This window comes from Crocodylus porosus, unplaced genomic scaffold (assembly GCF_001723895.1).
Source record: "Crocodylus porosus isolate Cpor-Errol unplaced genomic scaffold, CroPor_comp1, whole genome shotgun sequence".
NCBI lineage: Eukaryota > Metazoa > Chordata > Crocodylia > Crocodylidae > Crocodylus > Crocodylus porosus.
Genome location: NW_017728911.1, coordinates 10499035 through 10522517, shown reverse-complemented (window position 1 = coordinate 10522517; position 23483 = coordinate 10499035). Strand labels below are relative to the sequence as shown.

Sequence of the window (23483 nt, the reverse complement as noted above, 5' to 3'; positions counted from 1 at the left end):
CATGGCTCTCAGCCTGTCATCGTAAGATCTGTTTTCCTGACCTCTGATCATGCGCGTGGCTCTCCTCTGGACTCTCTCAAGCTTCTCCACATCCTTTTTGAATTGTGGAGCCCAAAACTGGACACAGTACTCCAGCTGTGGCCTCATCAAGGCTGAGCAGAAGGGGAGAATGACATCCCGGGATTTGCTTGAGAAGCATCTTGGATGCAAGCTAGTGTTTTGGTTGCTTTAGTAGCCACAGCATCGCATTGCAGGCTTATGTTCATCTTGTGGTCAATGATGACCCCAAGTCTCTTTTTTCTGTGGTGCTAGCCAGTGTAGCACTGCTGAGCCTATAAAGATGCTGCAGGTTTTTCTTCCCAAGGTGGAGAACCTTGCATTTTTTTGGTGTTAAACACCATCAGGTTCTTGTGCGACCATTTGCTGAGCCTGTCCAGGTCAGCCTGGATCACCCACCTGTCTTCTGGTGTAGATGCTTTGCCCCAAAGTTTGGTGTCATTGGCAAACTTGGCTAGTCTGCTTCTGACTCCAATGCCCACATCATTAATGAAGACGTTGAAAAATATGAGTCCAAGGACAGAGCCTTGGGGGACCCCACTGGTCACAGGGCATCATGATGATTGACTTCCATCAATTACCATCCTCTGCGTCCGACCACGGAGCCAGTTTCCCAGCCAGCGGATCGTGCTGGACCCAAGGCCAGAATTGGCCAGTTTTGCCAAGAGGTGATCATGGGACATGAGATCGAAGGCTTTTTTGAAGTCAAGATATATGACGTCAATCTCTTCTCCCTTGTCCAGGTGATAGGTCACTTGGTCATAGAAGGAAATGAGATTGGTCAAGCAAGACCTACGTGCAATAAACCCGTGCTGGCTATCCCTCAGGATGTTGGCGTTGGCCAGTCCATTTAGGATGGCCTCTTTAATAAACTTTTCTAACATCTTCCCTGGGACAGAAGTCAGGCTGATGGGCCTATAGTTAGTCAGATCCACTTTCCTCCCTTTCTTGAAGACAGGCACCACATTGGCCTTCTTCCAGTCTTCAGGCACCACACCAGAGCACTAGGAGGTCCAAATATCCGTGCCAGGGTTGGGCTATGATGCTAGCCAGCTCCTTGAGTACCCTGGGGAGTAGGCTGTCAGGGCTGGCCGACTTGAAGGTATCCAGCCTCTCAAGGTGTTCCTTCATGAAGTCGGCATTTATGGAGGGCAGGAGATCTCCCTCACCTGCACCTCCCTGTCCCATAGCGGGCAGGGGTGTCCCATGGGACTGATGAAAGACTGACGCAAAGTACCTATTTAATAGGTTGGCTTTTTCCTGGGTGTCAGTTGCCAGTTGCCCGATCTGGTTCAGCAGGAGTCCAATGTTGTCCTTGCTTTTCCTCCAGCTCCCCACATATCTGAAAAAGGACTTTTTATTGTTCTTGATGCTCAAAGCTAGTTGGAGTTCAGTTGCAGCCTTGGCTTTCCTGGTTTGCTCCCTGCAGGACCGGACCAGTGCAGTTATAGTAGAGTCACAACATGTTTGTACAGGATATAGCAAAAAAAACCCAAAACTATAAAATTGTTTTCCCAGTTCCTTGAATTTCTGAGATTTCTAGTTCTAGTACCTGTTTAAAGTTATATGGAATCTTTTGCACATAAGGTACATCCATAAAGTGGGACTAAAATTAATTTTAAAAAAGTCAGGAAAACAAGATTCTTTGGCTGTTGTAATTATGCTTTTTTGCTTCTAAATTTTGTTACAGGAAACTTATATGTGAACCAAAATATTTTTGAAACAGCTAAGGTTAAAGGGAAAACTGCTTCTTAAAGAACATTCCTATTCACATGAAAGAAAGCATGAGCAGGAATGTTTAAGCTTTTATAAACTGTTTTGGCTTGCTCTCTTTTTTGTCTTTTATTTCTGTATCTTAGATATTCTGTACCCTGTACAGATGATACAGCCTATATCTTATACAGTGTGTATTCAACCTATTGATGAAGATGAGGATCAAAAGAAAGTAGGGATGGTAGGGACCTCCCAAGGTCATCTAATTCAGTTCCCTGCTCAAGGCATGCGCATCCATGACTCAATCATCCTAGTTAAGCATTCAGTCAACTTACTCTTGAAAACTTCCAGGGACGGAGATTCCAAAACTTTTCTAGGTAGTCTAATGCTTGACCATGCTCATAGTTAACAAGTTCTTCCTAATCCCTAATCTACACTTCCATTACTGTTAAGGGATTTGTCTACTCTTTCATGAAGAATTACCAAACCCTCCCACTCCCCTCAAAATCTTCTCTTCTTCAGACTAAACAGTCGTAGTTCTTTCAGAATCTGTTTCCTAGGCCTCTAATCATTTTTGTTGTTTTCCACTAGAGCCCTTCTGAATTGTATACATCCTGCTTTAAGTGCAGGGCCCAAAACTTGACATAATACTCCATGTGAGGTCTCACAAGTACCAAATAGAGAAGAATCCCTTCTCTTGATTCACTTGCAAATTGAAGTTGCCAAAAACTGAATTCCAGCTTTCATAAATGAACTCACTAAAATTAGTGATCTCTGAAAAATAAGCATTTAAATCTTACCAGTAGAGGTGCACTGATACATTGGTTCATATTGACTTGGCACCAATAAAAGCAAAATCAACATTATCGACAATTGGGTTTTTTTGGCTGATAACGTTGTTGACAAATGCTGTGTGCATGCACACAACCTGGCAGCTTGGAGAGCATGGTCCAGCTGGTAAGTCTGTGGGGAAAAACGGGGAGCAGATCGAGGAGCCCCCAGGATGAGGGAGGGAGTGGAGCTGGGGCAAACATAGGCACTACCCAGCTGGGGCAGGGTGTGGGATGGAGCAGCAAACAGCTCGTCCGAGGGCATGGGAAAGTTGGTGCCACCACTAGTGCACCCTGGGGGAGCCACAGTGGGGTACATGCCTCATGGACCTGTGTCGGGCTATTCTTGGCAGGGGGGTTGGGCCAGGGCTGTGCAAGAGGTGGATGGTGGAGGTACTGGCAGAGGAAAGCTACACGAAATTTTGGGATGGCTGTAGTCCACCCTGTAGCTCCCACTCCCAGTGCCATTGCTGCCTGCCCTGCACATGCCCCTCTGTGCCTCTCCTGGGGTGTACCAGTGGTGGGAGTCACACCCTGCCTCCCTGGACAAGCTGCTCGTAACTCCCTCCCGTGCCCCACCCTGCCTGGGCAATGCCTGCCCCTGCCTCACTTCAGGGGCCTCAATCTGCCTCCCATGCCCCTTTTCCTCCACAGACTTAGCAGTCAGAGACTACTCTCCAAGCTGCCAGGTTGCATATCAGCAATTGGACCAGTAGATATGGCTTATTAATAAATCAGCCATCAGTACTGGCCCAAAAAATCTTTAATCGGTGCACCCCTGCTTACCTGGTATTTGTCCTTGACAAGAAACTGAATACGTCTCCAGATAAAATAAGCATTACTAGATAACATCCTTTTCTGATTTGGACTAGGTAGCAAGAAAATAAAGTGCCATTTAATGGGTCAGACCATATCAGGAGTGGACAATTATTTTGGGCGGAGGGTGATTTACTGAGTTTTGGCTAGCCATCGAGGGCCGCATAACAGGCAGCCAGGGGCAGATATTCATTTTCTAAATTTTTTAGGGGGCCTGCAGGCCAGATAGAATGGCCTGGTGGGTCACATCTGGCCTGCAGACTGCATTTTGCCCACCCCTGCCATGGATCCACCTTGTCCGGTATCTTGAGTCACACAGATGCAGAAAGTGGATGCTGAAAGAGAGAGTGAACAAGGTATGTCCAGGGCTTTTTCCACTGTTCCTCTCCTACTTGCAGCTTCCTCCATTTACAGTCTAGGAAATTCTCATTCAGAGGCTGTACCCTTAACTCCATGGCAGGGGGTCGGACTTAATGATCTGCTCAGGTCCCTTCCGACCCTACCAACTATGAAACTCCCATGCTCAATAGCTACTGATACCCCTTTCCTTCAAGAATTTATCCAATCCCTTTTTGAATATGGCTAGACTATCAGCTTCTACAACATCTGATGGCAATGAGTTCCATACTTTAATTACACACTATGTGAAAAACAGTTTTATATTCACTACCTACTAGTTTCATTTTATGACCCTTAGTTCTTGTATTGTAAGAGACAGTAAATAATAAATCCTTATTTTCTTTCTCTTCACCATTTAGTATTTTGTAAATCCTTACCATGTCCCTCCTCAAGTGTCTTTTTTCAAAACCAACTAGGCTTAGTCTCTCCTTGTATGAAAGCCCCTCCATACTACCAGTCATCTTTGCTATTCTCTTCTGTACCTTCTAGTTCTTCTATATCCGTTTTGAGGTGTAGGGACCAAAACTGGCACAATATTCAGGATGTAGATGTACCATGGTTTCATAAAAGGGCAATAATTACATTTTGTTTAAGATTTCATTCTTAATAATTCCTGACTTTCTGATATCTGCTGTGCACTGAGCTGATGTTTTTAGCAAACTATCCACAATGATTCTCAGATCTCTTTCCTGTATGTTAAAACCTCATGCAAAGCCCATCATCGTGCAGGTACAGTTTGGGTTATTTTGCCCACATCCAGTACTTTACATTTACCTACATTGAATTTCATGTCATTTACTTATACGCTCAATTATACCAGGTCCTTCTCTATTTCCTCACAGTTCGCCTTGGTTTTCTATTTTTAAGCCAATTCCTAATCTATGACTGGACCTTCCCTGTAACCCCATGGCTACCGAATTCATAGAGCCTCTGTTGTGGGATCCTGCAGCAAAACTGTAAATACCCAGCTCTCCTATTTCTGAGAAAAGTGGCACCTTGGAGACTAAATCGTTCAGGGCGGTATGAGCTTTCATAGATAACAACTGACTTCATCAGATGCTATAAACAAAGTAAATTGTTGCCTACAGAAGCTTATACCTCTCCCACTGAGTTAAATGTAGTTGCACAGGAGGGAGGGTAGGATGGCACCTTACAGACCAACACAAGTAACTGCTGCTCTTTACTATTTCTGGAGCAACTTAAAATAAAATAGTTACCTAAAAAGGAAAATGATGACTAACCAAGCAGCAAATTAAGAAAAAAAGTGCATGTGTAGGTAGGTTAAAAGAACCAAGGTAGTAACTAGCCATGAAGAAAAATACCAGTTAGTGATTAACTGTTAAAGAGAAGATATTCCAGCTGCTGATGGATAACTGGACAAAAAGATACAAAAACTTACCTACATAAAAAGAACATTTAGAATGCAACAGGTTCTCTGTCCACATCCGACATATTTCACTTTCTGTGAGAGCTTCCAGCCCCAAATAGGGTTGATATTCTAGTTTTGGCAATATGTGAACAGGAATACGCTGTGAGAGTAGAAATATTTGTCAAGCGGCCATCAACAATTTACAAGCAATTATAACAACCAACTTTTTTTGTATTAATAATCGTCACAGGCTTCCAGGCATGATTTAGGAAGCAACACAAATAACGACATAGATAGTACTGTAACAGAACATTTTACATAAAAGAAAACCCACACAGAGTAAATTTAAGGAAAGGTGCATTTTCCTCCTTTCCCCCCTACATTTTCACTTAGACAAGATTTAACACGAGAAAATGTAACAATTTCTACTTGGGTATACATTATTTTGCACTTCATTTCTCTATGCTATGCTGCCCTCTCTAGGAATTTTAATTAGAAAAAAAGGGCAATTATCCCTTTTCTGAGTTAGCCTATAATAAAGGAAACCCTTTCTTCCCTCACAATTCATATTAAAATCCTGTTTAAAATCCTAAAATAGCATCTGCATTTTACCACTAAACACAGAGTTTCAGCTTTCCTTTTACTCCCCACCCTGAAATTCATTTACAATTAGAGTTTGGAAGAAGTAGTATTACAATTCAGTAGACAAAAGTACAATTATTTGCATGTAACAGAACTTATTGTTTACGATTATGCCAGAAATGAGAAACCCCAAAAGACCTGAAAAGGCAAGAAACCTGAACTTTTAAGTCTGAAAAGATCCACCACGTTTTGCTTTTAAACTGCATGCAGTTTTCTCCCAAAAGATTTCTTGAATGTTAGCAGAAAATAATAACATTTTTAATAACTGAAAATCTGGAATTAAATGCAAGCGTTTAAACCCAACAATCAAACACATAGGTTGTGTCCAGACATGCAGGCACGGGTGGTCTGTGGCACAGCAAGCCTCTTTCCGGTGCCACAAACCGCACACAGGGAACATGAAAGGGCAGTTTGTCCAAAGTGGGACAATCTGTCCCTCACCAAAGCACATGTAGGGACGTGAGTGGCAGCACAAATTTGTGCCGCTACAATTTTTGCCACTGCAAGTACACACCCCTGCACATCTGGACATGGCCATACACTCTCCTTCTGTTGGGTAGGTGTTAAAACCTCTACCAGTGAAGACTTCGAGTTACACACTAACTAGCTGTCTCTCAACATTTACAAGCATAAATCAAACCATAATGGAAATGTAATTCTGCGACAATACAGAGTGGACAATGTTATCTCTGAATGTATGACTGTTCAGAAATTGCTTCATATATCGCATGAGTTGATGGGCCACAATTATCAAATGATGCAGTGGATTTTCACAAAAGACAGCAATTTCTGATAATTTAAGAGTAAACTCTGAATTCCCAGCTAGGCAAAAGCTAACCAGGAATAGTAGAAGTTCCCACTCAGAAAAGACAAACTTTTGTTCTCAAAAGCAAAAATGTACTGAAGCAAATTTCATAAATGCGTTCTCAGTTGAAGGAAAAGGAGCTGTGATCCTTCAGGAAATGTAAAGATCACTTGGAATACACTATATTATCCCACCTGAAACTAAAATACTCCTACTATCCCTCCTTTTAAGTGCTATTATCCCATTGTCCCATCCAGCCAAAATACTGTAACAGTTTTTGACTATTCACACTCCTCCCAAACCATCATGGCTACTTCTGTCTTTGACTGTCCAAGAACAGAAGAAAAAGCAGTAAGAAAATTGTGAAATTAACATGAAGAAAACTCCACATAGACTTCCCCACTTCATTTGATTCAATGTCAGCTATAACACTATCAAGCTATAACACTATCGAGTACCACACTGAAATCACGCAAGACAACCTTCAGCTCCTACTTACTACTAGCTGTACAAATGCCTATGTTTATTGGCTGCTAGGTCTGTTATGTGTTTCATCTGCTGGGGAAGAAAGCATGCCTCTACATAGGAAGATGTATTTACTGAGGCCACCACTCCAATTTTATCACACATAACCGAAGAGCATCTAATGCAATAATTATAGGTACAGTTAGCAGTGATAATTAAGGTTGCCTAACACTTGCCATCTTGAGACTCTCAGTCGCAGCCTGAATTCTATGGATGTTCCCAGAAAAAAGTTTCAGCCATTCCAAAGAATGGATAGTGGGAAATATTCTATTTTTCTATTTCTATTTGTTCTATTAAAAATGCAGTTTGTTTAAAAAAAAAGACACATGAATAAAGCTAGGAAATTATGTTTTGGAAAATGAAAAGAATGTTAAAGTTTCAAAGCCAAACAATAGCAGATAAATGTTGATCCTCTGGATATTGGTGTATATGTAGGCATCCCAGTCAGATGCCTGATGAATCTGTTTGTGGCTGACAAGCCCAATTTGAGAGTGACACAGTGGGCATGTCTACACATTAGCCTATTTTACTGCACGTCAAAGTGTCACAAAAACACTGTGCTCTTTTGCTAATGTGCATTAAAATAGGCTAATGTGCCTTTTGCTAGTACCTCAAATTTAATCTGCATTACCAAAAGTGCATTAATGAATGTGTAGAGATGCCCAGCTTGTTACAAGTTTCACAGATCCATATGTATGAGATGGAGCCCAAAATTTAAAGCATGCTGCTTCCTCCTTTCTTTAGTTTTTATTGATGCTAGGGAAACAACATTTTTGGATGCTATTTTGTTTGATGCACTTGCCTCAAATTTCAGGAGTCAAACTAATAGGCAAGTGCATCACACAAAACAGCATCCAAAAAAATGCTGTTTGCCTAACATCAATAAAAACTATAAAGACCTTAAGCTTTATACATAGGAAACAACAGGAGTACTCTTGACATGGAAATCAAAAACACCACCAACAGATAGATTACATGAATAACAAATGGGAGCACTTGTGTTTATGAAGAAGATCACAGTTGGGTCAGATCCTACCAACCTTCAAGAACACATCACTTTTGTGAACACTCCCATTGCCTTGAATTTCAAATAAATAAAATCACCTGCATGCACTGGTTTTTCTGAAAAAAGAACTTATAAATATCAAACGGAACATCAATCTGGATGCATTACTGAGTCAAATTCCCACTGCAGGAAATCCCAAATGGTACAATAAAGAGTATAGGATCAGACCCATGTGCATTTATCTACAAAAAAATAACAAGTAATCCTTGCTTCTATTCCTACAAACACTTGCTCCGAGTTACAAACTTTAGAGCTCTGAAAATAAACTAACACTCGTATACAAGAATGACTCAAATATAATGAAGTCAGTGTAATAAACACTTGGGCTAACACCATTAACTTCCTTCTTTTAACTCTAGAAACATTCAGTTCATTTTAGGTGGGCATTAATAAATGAAAAGTTTCAGTCACGCGTACAGGTGAAAAAGATGTTATGAAAACTATTTTTACCTTTTTGATGCGCTGATTTTTATGGGACCGTGGCCAAATCTCTGCATTCTGTACACTGGAACGCACAAGTAACAGTAGGTCATCTAAGCTGAATAATTTATATACAAGATTCCCATCCTGAGGAGCTGTGTATTCTGAAGGGTCTTCAGCAAGCATCTTAAGTTCAGCTGGAAGCATTCCTTTGGAGAAAAATACCAGAAAATGAAAGGTTTGCACAGCTTTCACGAGAACAATTACAGTCTCTCCCTCAACACTAGTTTGTTCTAAACTGAACTTATCTGAAATAAAAAACTGAAATGAGTAAAACTGCATGCTATTTTAGGGCGCACACACAAAATCAAAAGAACATGCTTTTCCATAGTTTCAAAGCAGCTGATACCCCTCAGGGCAGGGCTCCTAGATTAACTGCTATCGTGTCTCCAGAGATGCATGCGCGTGACATACAGTCCCTTGCCATGTGCTTTCTCTGACTACTACAATTCTTATGTTTCAAAGTTGAGATTTCTGTGCTCTCTGGGTACTGAAATAAATAAATAAATAGTTCTATAAGATGCTTTGCATATGACAAGAGGTTACTGGATTTAATACTGATCAGCTGATCATAGTTAAACTAAAATTTGAAGTTTCAACTGCTGAAATTCTCGTGCGCTTATGCCAGATAATTAGCACAGTAAACGGCAGCATAAGGAGCCCCAATATTCTGCTTAAAGTGTCTTTGAGAGTTGCTGCTCATGTGCTAGAGCTTGATGCTGACTTGGCCCAGGACTGTTATGAAGGCATCAACCCAGTTTGCCAAGTACAAAGCATGGCATAGCTTGAACTGGCAGATCCAGACCATCAGCTTCAATATGAACTGACACTTAGATATTTCAGAGAACCTTTATTAAAAAGGATTCCAACCTGTTCAGTGTTCAGAAACCTCAGGATACCCTAATTAGATGTTGAATTAATGGATGTCAAAAACAAAAACAAAAAAAAGATAATGAACATATCTGGGATTAGTTATTCATCACTTAACTGAATAAAGTGTAATAGATAAAAAAGCTGGAAATGTGTGCCAGCTTTAAAAGGAAGCACACTTTATTGTGACAAAACATTAAATACATTTTAACCAGGCCAACATGTCACTCCATATATACAACCAAAGAGGGGTATTTTGAAATCAACCACATAACTAAAAACAACTGTGTATTAATAAATTTGGGACCCTGCTTCTGGTCCACTGCCAAAAAGAGAAACTAACACCTAGATGCTTGCTGAATGTTTTTCAGTTTCAGATGGTCTGCTGAACACCTTAAGACTGCTAGTCTTTCAAGTAGCAGAATAATTACTTTGGATTTTCCAGCAATAATGATTTGCAACAGGATATCAGATCACAAGGGTCCAACACCTGAATTCCATACTTGGCTATGTGAGGATCAATATACTAGGAAAGTAAGCTTACTTACCTCTCTCAATTTGGGGTAAGCACAAACACCTATATGCGACAATTCTGATGAATTCAACGAAACGCATAGAACACTGAGAATTTCAGAAAAAATTAGAGTACCATATTTACTCAAATATAAGAAAACCCATAATTATAAGATGTTCCCCCAATAATTAGATTCTACACATGGAAAAATTACCCATTTGATATAATTTCCAGGTATAAAATCTACATCATTGGACATTTTTGTCTTGAATTTGTCAACCTCAAAATGCTACAGCAGAGAAAATAAATCTAGAGGGTCTGGTAGCACCGTTTGCCCTCTCTCCCCCACAACTTCTTCCTTCTGCAGCCCCTTCCCTCCTCTGTACTGTTGGACCTTGCCCTCCCTGAGCACGTAGAAGTGAGGAACAAATTTGAAAAAAAAATGATCTTGAACTAAAAATAGCTGTAGTAATTTGCATATAGTACCCATCAATTTAGTTCATCCAGAATTGATGCATTTTGCCTTTTCTGAAACTGCTGCAAATTTTAATATAGGTAACTCCATAAACACACTTTTGAGCAGCATTTCTGTACGAACTTAGAGTACAAAATATGCATGTTATTAGTTCAAAGGAACAAAGTTCATGCCCCAGTAGAGTCAACAGCATTTCAAGCCATGACGACTCCACAGCTCAGCACTGCTCAGTATGTGCATGTACTCCTGATAACCCCACAAAGGATCCATGTGCTAATTAGCCCCTCAATCATGAAGACTGGAATCAGGCGTTCTTGTTATGAGTCCTAGAATCCTCCAAAAAAATGAGGCAATCTGGTCCAGCTCCACCCCATGGAGGCTGAGGCCACGCTAATCATGTGTGACAGCCTGAGAGAGGGGGTGACAGAGGGATGCCAGATGAACTGTTTGGGGCCCACTAGGTGATGTTACCCAGACATTTCAGGCTGGTGAAAAATCAGGAATAACTGGAAATGGGAAAGAAAAGCACAGCTCAGCTGTGGGAGTGACGTAGTCAAAATGCATGCAATGTAGTGACTCACCATGCCTTGAAAAACGTGTCGATGCTGAGGGAGTGCACTCAATGGGCACTACAATATGTCTTATTCATATGGGTTCCACTAACCCAAGGAAGGGTAATTATTTGAGTCTATTGGCCACATAAGGAGTCTGGTAAGCCGTCACAGGGCAGGTTAACACCCCCTGTCCCACAACAGCTCACCAAAACACCTTAAGTGGACCCACCCTGTCCGCCTGGCCCCGTGCCCTGCCCAGGCGGATCCTGGTTGGTATCCATGCAGACCCCAGGATTGTGGGGCAGTGATGGCATAAGGCCAGGACTGGGGCTAGAGATGCAATTTGCTTCCTGCATGCCCCTCCCTGCAGAGCCAGTGCCCGTTGCAGGAACATGCAGGCTATGGATTGTGGCTCTGCTCTGCGCTCAGTTGGGGGGGGGGGGCCAAAGCTGGGATTTGGGGAAGTGGCATTTGGGAATGGGCAGGCAGGGCCAGGATCACAGTGCAGTGACAGTGTGGGGTCAGGGCCCCACAATCCCAAGTCTGGCCCTGCCCACCTGTTCCAGTCCCAGATGCTGTTCCCCTGGATCCCAGCCGTGGTCTCATCCTGGCTGAGGATGATTCTGAGCCATGATTCCTTGCCCACACACACATTCCCTGCCCACAACAGGTGCTGGTTCTCTGCGCAGAGGTGTGCAGGGAGTGGATCACGGCTTTGCCTTGAGCCTCAGCCAGAACTATCCCCGCAGTTACAGCATGCTCTCATTTCTCTCTCTCCTCCCCTTCTGAACAGTCCCTGCAGCTGTAGCACACCACCTCTCTCTTTCCCCCCCTTCCGACCCTTGAACCGTCCCTGCAGCTACAGCTGATCCACAATGTTCGGCCCCTTCTGCAGCTTATACCAGCTTCTGCCCCGTGTGCAGCAAGCAGTGTTTGGGGGGGGGGGGGAGGGAGGGGGACAGAATCAGCTGGGGACACTGCTGGGAAGTTCCCACTGGGGATTGGGGTGACTGCCCAGGACTGCAGCCACACATTGATGCAGCAGCATCAGCTGCAGACCTGGGCAGACACCCCAATCCCCACCAAGAACCTGCCAGCCATATCCAAAACTGAAGCCAGCACCCACCTAGCGCTGCTTCCAGCATGCAGGGCGGGAGATGGTACAAGCCGTGGAAGGGGCCAGGACATGCCCAACATGACCCAGCAGTCAGAACTGTTGGTTCCCCATGGGCCAGATCCCATAACTTTGTGGCTTCCCTGGGCCAGATACAATCAGTTGGCTGGTCAGATCTGGTTCACAGGCCATATTTTGCCCACCCCTGCACTAACCTATCCTTGTGATAGGTTCCCAGCATGTTGGCCACATATGGACCACGTGTTTTACAGTCATGCTTGTGCTGGCTGCATTTAGTCAGGTTCACAGTTGGTTTCCATTACTGAGCACACGCTGCGTTTAGCAGCAGTTCAAAAGATAGGAATATATTTAATTCAGTTTCCCTGTATGCAAATGTAAGATGACAAGGGGCTTCCCCCTCCCCATGCTGATTAGGGGAAAATAGCCCATCTTATATTCAAGTAAATAACATATATTAAATAAAAAACACAAGGCAACAAATTTTGAAGTCTGTGTCTGTTTAACTACATGTTTTACCCAGATTTCTGTCCCTATACTATTGCCAACACTACTGAGATAAACTAATTTTCACTTAGTCCACCACACTTCCTATTGTAACTCCTTTCTATTTTAGTAAGGCTTAAAATCAACCTCTAAAAAGACTGGGTCAAAGGCCACAGACCATCATGGTCTACTCTCTGAATAGACCATGAACAACTAATACTATCCTTCAATTATATCCAATACAAAAAAACCCAGACTCTTCCTAATTAGCAAAAGAAGTAGCTCCGGCTGGAAAATTCCCACTAAAACATGTTTTCATTTCAAATGCTCATTCTTTAGGAACAAGATGTTTCACAGAAACTTATCTGCAGGGATCCTGGTTTTCTCTGATAAAAAAAACCAAAACATCCAAATTTTCAGATTAAAAAAAAAAAAAAATCCAAAATCCACATTTTTCCATGATTAAAATGAAACACCACTATCTATGTAGTGATCAACATTAAATCCAGCTGATCAACATTAAACCCAGTAACATCTGCCCAGGAGTCAGACCTGAGAACCCTGTGGACGAGAGCCAAGTAGAAAGCAGAAAGAACTGGGCTCTCAGAAGTTCTAAATGACCCTGCCAAAGAGCTGAGAGTCCTGCTTCTTAAGCTGTGAGGCTCTTGGCTCAGCTGTGGTTCTTGGGGAATTCTTGCTCCTACTGACTACAGCAATAATAAGTCTAGAGACCATGGGAGCCAGGACTGAATGGGTATAATTTCTTTTCAAGATTTTAAAGTAAAATATTTCAGGTACTTCAAATCAACTAGTCTCTTACGTTCTGTTCCTTAGCATTTCTAAACTTAACACGTTTCATTCCAAATTGGAAAGGGTTTTTCAGGATTCTGAGATTGCAAATTGAAATTCTGTGGGAAAACAGCTAAGCAGAAAACAAGGCATTTGTACCTATTTTGCTTTAAACATAAGAATACAAATAGAAAAATCAGATGACTGATTTTCAATTATGTAAAAGAGAACTGAGCCCTTGTTTATTTAGCATAGTTATAAAAAACCCAAACATTTATCTTTATAAAAATTACGTAATGCAGACTTTTCCTGGACCCAAATTCATAATACCCAATACTTAAGAGTCCCAAGTCTCCTTTGTGGCCTGATGCATAAAGAAAAAATGTCTTGCCCCAAAAGGTTGGGCAGTGAAATGTTTGTTTTCCCAATAGTAAAATAAAAACCAACTGATATTTCTTGTATATTTTCCCCACAAGTATCAATAATGCTACAAGCATTTTCTACGCAACACATGCAACTAGACAGATTTTCATTTTTTCCTCACATATAAAAGCCCACCTCCCAAACATTAACACTTTGGTTCCTCCTAGTGTTTTCAACAGAGCCAAATTCAATTGCTGTGGCTGCCTTCTCTTAAAACACTTGCTCCTTACTTCCAAGCTGACTTCCCAACCAGATTCTTACCCTTCCAAGCTCCCTGAAAATGTGAAGTCCACGTAAGCTTAGGCAAGCTGCCTGCATTTGCAGTAGTGCTCTGCTCAGACTCCATGCTGGAGAATACAAATGGTTTCAAAGGTGGTGGTATGTGGTTTGCTGTAGGATTAGAACTTTTATCAATGCTGACTGGCAGCTGCTCCTGAGCTTTTGGAGAAGGAGGCTTGAGAAGTTCAGTTTGCATTTTTAAAATCTGTCCAACGGGATCAAATTCTTTCGACAGCTTTTTTGAAGGTTTCTTGGGGGTGTTTTTCCCCAGATCCAGGGACTCTGAAGAATTAGCAGTGCTTGTTGGCGGAGGCTGCATCGGAGAAGATGATTTGGGCCTATCTGCTACAGGATTTGTATTAGAACAGAGCACAGCTGCTTTGCAATGATCAAGATTTTTACTTTCCACATCAATAATCAAACGTTCTTCATCCGAGTCACTACCACAACAAGAAACAAGAGTTTCGTTTGCTTCTGCAGGTTCCGGGTCTCTCTTGAAAGTATCAGGTTTAGGCAAGGAATTTAATTTTGTATCACTGTCCACTACTACTTCTGTGGTTACACCATGTTGCTTATTATGCAACTCAATTTTATCCAAATCTAAGCCTTTATACAAGGTACTGTTTTCAGAATCTGAGCAGGTGGTGTCACATGCTAGAAGCTGTGCCTCATTAGGATTCTGTAAATTGCCACTTTCTGAAAATTCCTGCTCATAAATTTTGCTTCTTCCCACTTCGGCAACCTTGCTTACCAACTGCTTCTCTATTTTCAGCTTTTCTGACAGAATCTTTCCTGGATCAACAGATTTACTATGAATATTTTCTGCTTTGGATGTCTTCAAGGGCTTAGATGTTGCTCCAAAAGTTTCCAGTTCTGTAAAATCATTGTCAAAGTCCAGATCGATTTGGTTTGAAGTTTGAATGTTTCTAACCTCACAAGTATCAGAAGACATCTTCAAATGGAAGAGAAAAAACCCCATCAGTAATAAAATATATAAATCACAAAATAAAGCAGAGTGCTAAATCCAACAAGAGAGATGCACAAAATGTTTTTCCATCTAGGCATTATTTAAACATGTGAAAGATTATTTATACATAATTTTAAATTATGAACTTGTTGCGAGATATCTCTTCAGTTATTTATTGTGAAATCTCTCTTCAGCTAAGAGTCAGAACCTTCTAAAAACTAGGAAGGGTAAAAAAAATGGTGTAACAAAGTCACCTGTGTAAATAAATCAAAGAAAATATGACAGAAGCATTTAAAGAAACTAGATCCCTATTTAAAACAGTCCAGAAAACAGCAACTGGGGGAGAAAACTAGGTTTTCCATTATTACCATAGATCAAGTACATCGAGGAAAGTAAGCTAACATATGCTTATAACACAGATGAAGCTACATACATTCCACTGAAACATGTTTTCCTCAACCGGCTTATCCAACAACATCATGGACATTGGAGCGTATGATTTTTTGGACACCAGAAAGTCCAGAGTAATTTCATGAAACATTTTGTTCTTCTCTCTCACTGTCATCTCTTTTTTTGGAAGAGGCGAGTCAACATAAACCACTTTGACTGGTTTGCCACCTATTACAAATGAAAGAGTAAGTAGCCAATACAAGGAAAAAAAAAAGATCATCAGATAATGTTATTATTATACATCTTCCCTCACTTCTACATGTGTTCAAAACAATTTTATAGCTGCAACAGAAATGATTGCATCAGCGTTCTCTATCACTAGCCTATGAGGAAAATGCATCTAACAATAGTGAAAGTTATGATGGTCCCATTGCAGCAATACACAACATTAACAGTTTATCTCAGTTTCACATACCACTCAAAAGCAGGTCTAAACAGTGAATTTGCAAAATTATCATCTTGGGGTTCTATGTTCAAAATAGCTCACATATCAAATTTAATTAGTTTGCATTAAAAACAGAAAGAGCTCCCTATACAACACTGGCTCCAAGAAGTGAAATTAGGCTCAGAGTCTAGTCTGGCTCTTTACATTTCATGTCTTATTGCCATAAGAGGAAACTTTGCAACTTAAATTATATCCACAGCTATGTTCGGCTGTGCTGCCCCAAGTCTTCCATGTGACAACCATTAGCCTTAATAGGTTTGCATTTGTGGGGCTGACATTATCTAGACATGCCCTTCCCATTTTACAGAAAAGTCAGTGAAATACAATGAATGCATAATCCAACTATACTACTTTTACAGAGTAAGTTTTAGTAAAACTGAATTTTAAACAGAAAAGTGCATTTGGGAATTTAATTCCCATGCAGACAAATACTCCAACATACTATGAGACCTATTTAAGTCAAAGTATTAATTTATAGTTGTGCAGACTAAAACAAAATTATCAACTAGGTATGAATTAAAATATATAACATATAACAATAGATAATTATGTTACATCTGTAAATACTTGAAATTTGCAGGTATTTTTAATTACTCCCTCTCAATTTCCTTTTGCTAACCCCTTCCTTGTTTGAAAATCTCAAGGTTAGCCATTGCTGAAGTACTTCACAATCCAGCACCAATCTCAAGACAATATTGCTACAAACTTAGGGAAAATATACAACAACAACAACAACAAGGTAACTGATATATTAAAAACAAATGAGGAAACCTATATGGATGCTCCCATCAGGGTGCTGCTGCCCAAAAAAAAAGTGTTGATGATTTGATCAGTTTAGGCTAAACTGTACTTTTCCCCGCTACTAGAAGGAGTTTGTTTCACCATTATGCAGTATTTATTTCATATTATTAAAATAAATATAGCTTCTTCAATTCCAGGAAATTCTTGCTAATGCATTTTGTGAAAACCACAGTGTTTTTCTAAAGCTTAAAAGGACTTCTTTCTTTTTACAAAAATCGATTCTTTGATACCATTCCTGTCATACTATATTTCATAACAGCTGCAAAGGACACATTTACTTACTTCTCAAAGAGAAGAGCTCACAATTTTAAAAAGCGGAAGGGCATCTTATCGCAAAGATGTTATTCAGAATAACTAACTGTGGGTCCAAACTCAATGTTAATTGCAATATCTCTAGAGATTGTTACTATTCTCAGTAATGAGGTGGAACATGGTCTAGAAAAGTATCAGATGACTTTGCTATCAGTTTCTCTCCTTGACAATAAAGGACAAACTATCACAAGTGTTTTTAAAAGTTTACTTTTTGTGATAACTGCAGTAAAATTAGACATTTTTCTTTTAATATTTAGCTTTGTTGCCTATTTCCAGATCATTGTAGCAAACTGACTTTTTTCCTTATAAATTTATGAGCTGTGTTAATAAGAATCTAACTACATCAATACAATTCATTTTTTAAATTTAAAAAGAGTAATATTTGAGCAGAAATGACATAACTGCATATTAAATAGCTATTTATTCATGAGACACCAAAATAAAAAAAGCTGAATTTTCATGTTTTGGGGTTTATTTATTTAAATTATTTTTTAGGTACATGAAAGAAAAACCCAAAATATATAGATTACGAACCACATTAACAAAGTGATACAAGGCAACAGTCGGGCCCTGATGGAAGAGGAAACCACCTCACAGCCAACATCAGTACAGTTAGAGGTGATAAGTGCTCTGTAACTAAAATTCTGCTGTTGGTGTCTGGCCTAGTGGCTCCACTGGACCACAGGTGTAAAAAAAACCACCTTGGTCAGAAAGGTCTGACCAGAGATCTGTTAAACATTCAAACTGTTTTTGTTTTGGTTTTTTTACAGAATTAGCTCTGTTGTATGATAGCTACATTTCTACAGAAACTTACCTAATATAGATAAAATACTCTGAATGATGAGAGGAAGTCTAAATATTCTGAATGGTGATACGAGATCACGCTACTTCTTTTTTAAACTCAATTTCTGCTTGTGGTATCTCTGTGTATATCAAGGAATCCCCAACATGGTTGTCACTTTTGAAAATGATCAAACATGTTGAAAACAAAAAAAGAAAAAAGAAAAGAAAATCTAAGTAAGAAATTTTGTAAAGTCTTAGTACACGGGTGGTCAATTATTTTGGCTAGGGGGCCACTTAATTTTGGTGAGCTGCTGAGGGCTGCAAAGGCAGCTCCACCCCTTGACAGGTCCCCTGCCCCTGGTTGCCATCTTAGGACCACAAGTCCTGCCCTTAACCCCTGACCTTTGCCACCAGCAAGTTCCTCCCCTTGCCCCCAAAATTACTCCTGTGGGGAGGGGGGAGGAGGGAGTTGCTATCTTGGAACCAGAAAAAAAAAGCACCCCAAAAATCACATGCTAAAAGTCAAACATCTATTATATCTTAATTTTATTTAAGGGCTGTCAACCGATTAAAATTTTTTATCACAATTAGATGCGTGATTAAAAAAAAAATTAGTCACAGTTAATAGCACATCTGGCTTGAGGCTGCCCCTGCAGCACTCCACAGGGGGCCATACCCCGCTCACTCCTACTGGGGTAGCCTGTGCCTGGCTCCCTCTGGTGCCCCAACCAGGCACTGCTCTGCAACCTCTGCCTCTAGTGGCAGCTCCTACTCCTGATCTTGGCCCTTCTGTGGTGTGCTGCCCCAGGTGAGCAGCTGCAGCTGGGTGGCTCCTACCTACTGCACATGGCTCTGGCTTGAGCAAATTAAGCCAGTGTGTGGGGCTCCTGGCCACCTTCCCAGGAACTGGGACACACCTGCTGGGACCAGTGAGGCACAGTGTGGCAGCCATACCAGGAACAGCCGGCTGGAAGCAGCCCTTGCCATGCCATGCTATTTTGGGTAGGCAGGCGAGCAGCTTCAGCCAGGCAGCTCCTGCCTCAGCACACAAGGCTTCAGCTTCAGCTTGGAGCCGGAGCCCTGTGCACAGGGGCAGGAGCCCAGCTGAAGCTGCTCGCCTGGAGCAGTGCAGTGCGGCACAGCAGGGGCAAGATAAGGAACAGGAGCTGCCCCTGGAGGTGGGGGAACAGAGCAGCACCTGACTGGGCCACAGGCACTGGTGGGAGTGAGGCATTGGCTGCCCCAGCACAAGTAGGTGGGGCTCACCCCAGTGTGGACCGCTGCAGGGGCAGCGCAGACCCTACTGCCCAGGTGAGCTCTGCTGTGTGTGCCCCCTGCCCCACCTCACCCACAGCAGGCTCCTGGGATCTAGGTCCCAGGCAACCCCCAACTGCACCCCCCACCCCACCCCCAGAGGGCAGAGGCATGTGATCCCAATTTTGCTCACCCCTCCCATTCCTGAACACTGCTCCCCACCTGCCCACAGCTCCAAAGGGAGTTTTGGTGAGCTGTTTCAGCAGAGGGGGTGCTGCCCATGACAACTCATCAAAACTCCCCATGTAGCCCTCAGGCCCCCCTAATCTAAGTGGACTCTTCTTAATTTATTTTTAATTTGCTCGAGCATTGTGTATTTTTTTTGTTGGCATCAGAAAAGCTAATTGTAAAGTCTTGAAAGATGCTTCTGAACAACCTAGTATTTTTCCATCGGGGAAGCAACAAAAAAGGGCTTTTGCTAGTCTCTCTCTTTTTCTGCTTGCTTGTTTTTGTTTTCCATTTAACCTTTTCTTTCTTTATTTTATAATCCTAGTTCTGAACAACAAAAGTGAAAACTCCCATTGCATTTCTTGGATTTTACCATCTGAATCTAGATTGCAGACTTGGCCTGCATGCAGAAGTTAATTTCTACCAAAATAAGTTTCTCTGTTAGAAAAACAGCCTGGGAGCTGGATTGTATAGATATTCCTCCAGCCCCATAACTGAAAAACTCCACAGGGAAGCTCTCCAACTAGGGAGCACTGGAGGGTTGATCCCTGGGCTACCCCTGCCCTGAGGGAAATCCCAATAATTGACAGACTGCCTTCTCCCCTGTGGTGGCTGGCAAGGATACTGAGCAGAGCAGGCAGCAAAGGGAAGCCAGAGGAACCAGGAACTGGGCGTCTGCACACCCAGCTCCCCTTCCACCCTGCTGCTCAACTGAATGGCAGTTTAAAATCCAGACAGGCAGGAACTGAACATGCGGAGGAGGCTTTCCCTAGCCTGGCTTCCCTTTCCTCTTTGCCACCCAACTGAATGGTGAGGCAGCAATTTAAAAACCAGCACCTGGAAATGCGGTCCTTGAGCCCTGCTATGAGCCACTGGCCTTTAAAATAGCTGCCCTGCTGCTCAGCTGGGAGACAGGAAGCTGACAAGAGCTGGCAACCCTTCTGTTCTCCCCCCATCTTTTCTTGAAAGCAAGGATTACCCAACCTGGGGAAAAGGCAGGGAGTGATAGCTGCTGCTCCCCTCACCTTCCAGTCTATGGGACTGGGGGATAGCTTTTGCCTTTCCTTCTCAAGAGAGGGATCACCCTGGTCTCCAGAAGACCAGGGGCCTTCCTCCCAGACCCCAGAATGGGATAAACTGAGGGAAAGCATATAGATGTTCAGTCTCCTAGGGAATACTCTCTCAGGAACAAGTTAACTTAACCCTGGCTATTTCCAGGTTATTTTTCTCCTGAAGCAGACATTTTTGCTTTGGGAAAAGAAAAAAAAAAAAACTTGACCATCTGTACACCTTCAGTTTCTACCAGGAGAATGGCAATTCTGATAGAAAATGAAAGTCTGTACCTAGCCTTGAGTTATGCCTATTTGTCCTGAAAGGGGATCTACTGGCCCCGGAAAGAGAAGAAAATCTCACCCAGCTATTAGATTGTACCTTTATACTTCCCTTCTCTTCCCTGTGTTTAAACAGACCAGGTTTGATATACCTGAGGAAAAGAGTCACAGCTCTCTAATGAAGCTGCTTAAAATAACCACCCTATCTCTACCATTACACCATAAAACAAGCACCTTTTTGTTATTTGTTAATCTGTGTTATCCTTAATTGACAAAAACCATAAAAACTTCATAAATAGGCTTTCAGAACACTCTGACTGCATCATTACCACTCCATCATTAAGAAACCTTATAAAAATTGCAATTTACACAAATTCTGAGGTTATCTGACTGGAAGGGTTACTTTTTAGTGTGGTTTTGGAGAAGTTACACATGAGACAATTAAAAAGACTTAACACCCTGCATTAGCTATAAGGTACAAACACATTATTTAAGTCAGGGATGAGCAATCTATCGTTTGAGCCACAAGTGGCACAGGCAGGCTCTCTGTGCAGCAAATCAAACAGGGAGCAGAGGGCAAGGAACAGAAGCCAGAGCAGTAGATCAAGAAAGGGAAAGGGATCACAGTGACACTTGATGAGGAAAGGCTAACTTGTGACACACCTGCAAAAAAGTTGGCGCTCACTTATCTTCAGTAATATATTAACAACCAAGACAGATACACGTACTATTTTATCTGAGATTTCAAAAGGATTATTGAAGGAAATACATGTATATTTACTCAGCTGGTGAACTGATTATTAAGAGCAGGGATAGACAACCTGTGACATGTCCCAAAAGTGGCATGGACCATCTCTGTGTGTGGCACATGACAGATCAGGAAAGGGCCAAGCAGTACAGTGGCAACCAGGGTAGGAAGCAAAAAACAGAGCAGCAGTTCATGCAGGGAGCACAGGGCAGGACTGCAGATTGGGTAGGGGAAGGAGACTGGAGTGATACTCAGGGCTTAATTTGGGGCACGACTGGCAAAAATGCTGGCCCCCACTGATTTAGACTGGATTTTCAAATTCTCCGCTCTTTCACCTGGAAAGGGGTTATGAAAATGTAAATCAAGTTAGGTGACCTTGGACATCATTAAGTTGGTATGAAAATATACCACACCTTCAACAGGAATCATTTGAACAGAAACTGGAATTTCCCACTGTTCCTTGTAGTTCAGTCCATGATTATTCAGCAAAGTAAACAATGATCGACTACTTAAAACTACTTGAGGATGATATTTCAAAGCAAGTTTTTCTGCATTAGGATCTGAACTAATATCCTAAAAAGAAAGAAATGAACAAATGAAATTAAAAGTTACCACATACTTCCTACAATATTCAGACATAACATCAGGGTGAGATTTAAAAAGAAAAGCTAGGCGAACCCTGTATGTATTTTCCGAAACCTAAACACACAGCACACATCTTGTAGAACAAAAGTTCTCCATTACATCTTTTGTCAGTTTTTCTTTCTAGGAATTTCTGTGAATAAAAAAGGATAAACCCAAACACATATTCTATCTATATAAAACACTTCAATTAGTACTTTGGCCCAGATGCATCTCAAATAAAAGCACATAAGACAATACAATGAAACATTCATTTCAATTAAAGGAGCACTGCTTCTTCTTGATCATTGGAATACTAGAAAATGTTCTTATAACTATGACTTAAGTGGATGTCTTGCAGATCTATTAAGAGCATTAAAAACAGTTCCCAGATGAAAAATCTTAAGGTGAAGTTAGAAGTGCAAGCAAGAGCAAGTGGTTTAAAAGCAGAAATATTAAACAAAATATTTAAAAAAAAATTGCTACAAGTCCATGACATGCAGCATTAAGATTATGAAATTTGTAAGCAATTATGGTGGCGGGGGGTGGGGGGGAAAGAGTCTCCAAGAACCTTAAAAACCTTGGTGATTGTTTTTGAGTGGGTTGTCTTTCCACATGTTACATGGGAAAAAAACAACTCTTCTTAGAATTGAGTAAACATGGTAAAAAATGTTAACAGTCTGTGAATGGAACAATTGTTTCATATCTCTATGTTTAGGGACGAATGCTAACAGCGACCACAAATATCTGTTCAATTAATACATTTGAAAGCATCCTAAGGAATTCTGTAACCTAGAAATTTAATTCAAATTTTCTGGCAAACAGATTCTTACGAAGTTAATAAAAATCTCCTCAAAATGAAAAAAAAAGTAGGGCTGTCAATTAATTGCAGTTAATGCACATGATTAACGTGTTAATCAGTTCTTGAGTTAAGTTTTTTTAATGTGTTAATTGTGCATGTGGTTTTGGAGCCCACACCCGGGCTTTGCTCTGCCGCCCCGGGCTGCCCAGTGGTGGCAGCACAGAGGACCACGGGGCACCCTGAGAGTGGGCTCCGGGGGGCTGCAGCTGGGTTGGGGGAAGGCCCTGTGGTGAGGGAGGGAGAGGAAGAGAGAGGGGCAGGAGCAGGTGCTGGGGTGAAAGGGACCCCACGGTGGGTAATGGGATGGAGCCACGGGAAGCTCATACAGAGGTGCCAGGGAAAGGGGAGGGCATGGCTCCCCCCTCCTGCGTGCAGCCCTGGAGGTATGGAGGGTATGTGCCCCCCAGATCTGTGCATGGAGTGGAGGCAGGCTGCCTGCTGCAGGCTGGAGCTTTGC

General features: G+C 41.7%; 1 protein-coding gene across 1 annotated transcript in view; it reads right to left on the bottom strand.

The window, feature by feature from the left end:
• Nucleotides 1–23483, bottom strand: part of ICE2 (interactor of little elongation complex ELL subunit 2) — a 59472-nt gene that overhangs the window by 13318 nt on the left and 22671 nt on the right. Inside the window, exons 7-11 of the mRNA XM_019533421.1 lie at nt 21957–22116; nt 15625–15809; nt 14207–15176; nt 8673–8851; nt 5215–5344 (exon numbers count right to left, since the gene is read on the bottom strand). Coding sequence (XP_019388966.1) covers nt 5215–5344; nt 8673–8851; nt 14207–15176; nt 15625–15809; nt 21957–22116 — 1624 coding nt within the window. The remainder of the gene's footprint in view (nt 1–5214; nt 5345–8672; nt 8852–14206; nt 15177–15624; nt 15810–21956; nt 22117–23483) is intronic.